The sequence below is a fragment of the Triticum urartu genome, chromosome 1 (genome assembly GCF_003073215.2).
Source record: "Triticum urartu cultivar G1812 chromosome 1, Tu2.1, whole genome shotgun sequence".
Taxonomy (NCBI): domain Eukaryota; kingdom Viridiplantae; phylum Streptophyta; class Magnoliopsida; order Poales; family Poaceae; genus Triticum; species Triticum urartu.
In genome coordinates, this window is record NC_053022.1 from 544,138,071 (window position 1) to 544,142,569 (window position 4,499).

General features: G+C 47.0%; 1 protein-coding gene across 2 annotated transcripts; it reads right to left on the minus strand.

Moving 5' to 3' along the window:
- Positions 1-318: 318 nt before the first annotated feature.
- LOC125528384 (L-type lectin-domain containing receptor kinase IX.1-like) lies at positions 319-4,105 on the minus strand. Of its 2 annotated transcripts, XM_048692869.1 has the most exons (5): positions 3,758-4,105; positions 3,604-3,676; positions 2,219-2,676; positions 1,581-2,133; positions 319-1,390 (listed from the first exon to the last, which is right to left on the minus strand). In XM_048692869.1, the coding sequence occupies exons 1-5, from the start codon at positions 4,062-4,064 to the stop codon at positions 706-708; spliced, it is 2,076 nt and encodes a 691-aa protein (XP_048548826.1). In that variant the 5' UTR covers positions 4,065-4,105; the 3' UTR covers positions 319-705. The 2 variants fall into 2 exon arrangements, with proteins under 2 accessions (XP_048548826.1, XP_048548832.1); XM_048692875.1 differs by having other exon boundaries at positions 3,604-4,105.
- Positions 4,106-4,499: the final 394 nt, after the last annotated feature.

A 4,499-nucleotide genomic window follows, 5' to 3' on the forward strand; every position in this document is an offset into this window, starting at 1 on the left:
TCGATAACCTTGGTTCTCACTAAGGGAAATACTTATCAGCTACTATATTGCTCCATCCTTCATCTTCCGGGAAAATCCCAACGCAACCCACAACTAGCACCTACATCCAAGAACTATTCAAGCATAGGAACACGAAAGTCGGCCACAAGCCCTTCACGTTGCATCATTTCTACAAAGTGCTATGCAAGAACAAAAAGTGGATCCAAAGAGTTTCAGAGACCACTCCGAAGAGATCAAGGCTGAGCATATCCATTGAGGAGGATGACGAGGATGATGAAGAGGCCAACAATGGACCGGAAGGGAACAAAATTGCAAAAATAAGAAAGGAGAAATGCATTTGGTGGCACATACAAAGAAGGGCTAAGTTGGCACATACAAAGAAACAGTTTTGATGCTACAAATGAGAAAAAACAAAAAGGGCTCATCTTGGGGGGAAATGAATGACACTGTGAATGTTTTTTCTTAACACAGTACAGACACAAGGGTTCATACATACACGCATACAATCACCCCTATGAACACACACAAGCACACCTTACTTCTATGAGCATCTTTGACAAACTGAGCCGGTATATCATCTTGGGATTTACGAAGTCACCGTAGTCGTCTTGTCGTGTACGGGAAATGAATGACATTGAATGGTTGAATGTTCCTGTGAAACAAGATTTTTTTTTTCTTGTGAATTTGAAGATTTGTCGTATTATTTTAGCAAAGAAGATGCTTCGGTCCAGCTTGACGAGTTGTGTCCACACTACCACCAGTGCCGACGGTTACAAACGAAGAAGTAGTATAACTATGTATGTCAACCGACGGCGGCATGTAAGCTGCCACCGACATCCTTGCAGGGAGGACCGGCAGCGGCGCCTCAGCACGCAGCACGTTGACAGCCTGTCGAACCGACGGCCTCAGGTTGCAATCAAGTTGAGCACACCAAAGCCCAACCAGCATCACGCACTCCATCTCTCTGGCGTTGAATTCTCCTCCCAATCGCGTATCAGCGGCGCCTAGAATCCTCCCCCTGCCATACCAATTCCACACCCACTGAACCAAGTGCATCGCGTCCTCCTCCTGCTGAGCTACCACCACAGGCCCCCTACCGCACGCAATCTCAAGGAGGACGACGCCGAAGCTGTAGACATCCGACTCGGTGTTGGTCCTGCCGGTGGTCATGCATTCTGGGTCCATGTATCCCATTGTGCCGGCGGGAGCTGTCGTCAGTGATCCTCGGCCGTGCTCAACGAGCTTGGCAAGCCCGAAGTCGCCGAGCTTGGCGTTGAACGACGCGTCCAGCATGACATTGCTTGGCTTGATGTCCCTATGCAGGACGCACTGCTCCCAGTCCTGGTGTAGGTAGAGGAGCGCCGATCCTAATCCCAGCACAATCTCATGCCTGAAGATGGAAGAAATTAATGTTACTCACTCCGTTCACTGTAAGTCATTTCGGACAATTCAAAATGGGTTGTTTTGTACGTTGTCTGAAATGTTTTCAAGGTCTTATAAAAGTGAACAGGGGGAGTACATTAATTATCAGCGGCCTAAGGCCAAAAGCAATTTGAGACTACTCTATCTGATGGGCTTACCTAACAGACCATGGAAGCACAACGTTATTGGCGCCGTAGAGATGCCTATCGAGGCTGCCATTGGGCATGAGCTCATAGACGAGGAGCAGATCACTGCCTCCGTGGCACCAGCCGATGAGCTGCACGAGGTTCTTATGCCGAAGCCTGCTTATGACCCTCACCTCAGATGCATACTCTTTCCTCCCCTGCTTGGAGCCTTTGGAAACTCTCTTGATGGCCACATGAAGGTTCAATTCACTCAGAAAACCTCTGTACACCGATCCAAAGCCACCTTGTCCGAGCTTCTTGTCGTTGGAGAAGTTGTCGGTGGCGACGGCCAAATCGTTATAGTGGAATCGCTTGGGACCAGTCCCCTTCTCGAAGTCGTCTTCCATGGCCTGATCATCTTCGAGGAAGTTGTCCTCTTCCAGCTCTTGCTCTGTTGTTTGCTGACGGATTTTCTCGTGCTTTCGCTGGTGCTGCCGTAGAAGGAACCAAATCGAGGCGATGAGAATGATCAAGAACAACACAGAACCGACAGAAATACCGATCAGAAGCCCAGTTTTTGGAGATTCTGCGAGAAATTATCAGTGTATCAGAATTTTGCCGAAATATGCGCAGCATCTGTCTGTTGTAATAAGCCCGCAAAGCTAACTGACCTTCCAGAGTTTGTGCAGGCAACGGTGGCTGTGTTGGCCGTCTTTGCATTTGGTTCATGCCTCCGAGAGGCGGCGGAGACAAGGGTGGCTGTGCCAACTTCATGTTCTTGCAGATCATGTTGTCCCCGTACCCGACTTGGAGAATGCCACAGTACATCTTGTAGTAGCGGACACGATCCTTGGCTGGGGCAGTCCCGTAGCCCTTGCCGCACTCAAGGGTGCCGTTAAGGATGTAAGTGGTCATACCATATCCGGGGAGCATGCCTGCGTCGCGCTCTTGGGTAGACGGCGTCCAGCCGTCGGTCATCACGGCGTGGCACGACGGCTTGGGCGCTTGCGGTGTCATCCACCACCAGATAGCCGTCTTAAACGCGACGACAGGGTCGGTGGACACCAGGTCCGGGTTACCCAGCAGGTCCAGCCCCAGCGCGTCCCCGGCTTGCCGGTAGTTGTAGTCGCTGTTATTTGTAAACTGTTAGTACTATTTAATTTCTCGATTCGTAAATATAAGTCTTTTTAGAGATTTCATTATGGACTACATACAAAGCAAAATAAATAAATTTATTTAAAGTATGTCTATATACATTCATATATAATCTATATAGAAATCTGTAGAAAGACTTATATTTAGGAAAGGAGGGAGTACTTATACTAAGGCCTCCTTTGGTTTAAAAGAATCTTGTAAAATTTCATAGGATAGGATTTCTATAGGAAAATTCCTTTAGAGCCCTTTGATTTGTATGAATGGAATCCTATTCCTATGAAGGAATTCTTCCTATCCTTCACATTTCATAGAAAATAAATATTAGTCTAGACTGAATGAAAAAAATCATATGATGTGAATCAAAGGGCATCTCATTTTCTATTCCTACTCATAGAATTTAAGATACATATCATCTCATTTCCTATGACTTTCTTATTCCTACGATTTTCCTACCATATGAACCAAAGAAGGCCTAAAGCTACAACAATTAATTTGAATCGAAGGAAGCTAGGCCTCCTTTGGTTCATGGGATAGGAATGTTATAGGAATAGGAAAATCATAGGAAGTGAGATGACATGCATCTCAATTTCTATAGAGAAAAATATGGCATTTGATGCATAGGATAAAAAATTTTCCATTGAGTCTTAGCTAATGTTTTTTTTCCTTCAAAATGTGAAGAATTGATTCCTATCCTACATAGGAATAGGAATTCATTCCTACAAACCAAAAGGCTTTAAAAGAATTTTTCCCTTACAAATTCCATCTTATAAAAATCCTATGAAATTCCTACAAACCAAAGTAGGCCTAAGTTGGGTAGAAATCAAGTGCGACCTAAGCAAAACTAGACGGAAAGCAACACTATGGAGTACGATATCATCATCATCAAAACAAAAAATCTTACTGAGTCAGCTGTATGGGGCCTCGTCCGTAGTAGCGCGCAATCGTGGGCTTCTGCTCTTTGACCCAGCAGTAACCTGCGGCAGAGGCATAACACTCGTCTCTGTCGACAGAAAAATTCAAGTAAAATCATAGTGTCGCGCATATCATATTCATACCGGCAGTCTCGTGGGAGGTCTGCCCGAAGAAGGCGGCGAGCTCGCGCCTGCGTGTATCCTCGTCGCCGATGGTGCCGAAGCCGCGGAGCTTGCTCGCGTTCGCGGCCTGCACGAACGCGTCGTATGTGTAGAAGGCGCCGCCCTCGCAGCCGCTCTGGCTGCGGTTGCCCAGCATGTAATCGAACGTGTCCCGTGAGATGATCGACGGCACGCCGGCCTGCTGCCCGCTCGCCATGCCGATGCCGGCCGCCGCCAGCAGCATGGCAGCGGCCAGAGCGAGCACCCTCGTCATGCTGCCATGACCCATCAATAATGTGATGTGGTGTATGCAATGTGGACTGTGTCCGTCGCAAGCCCATTGCTCATGGCTTTATAGCAAAAGACCATTTTCTTTCTATTATAGTTTGCACATGGGCTGGACCCTCAAGACCCGTGAACTCGTCAACACGCGCCCAAGACTGCACTGATTGGTTCTTTTTTCTTTCTTTTTTGAGACAAACAGTGCACTGATTGGTATGGATATGTTACGGATTTGGACTGTGCTAATGGAGCCGTGATGTTCCCTCTCTGGCCGGTGAACGCAATGCAATTATTTGTTTCACTGTGCTAACGGAGCCCTTGGTAAGAAGTAGTAGAACAGAGGTCCTGCTGCATTGCATTTTTTTCTTGGGGTGCCTTCACAAGTTCACTGTAGAAAAAAAAGGCAGTTAAGTTCAGTGTGAAAAAAGTGAGAGCCAATTAA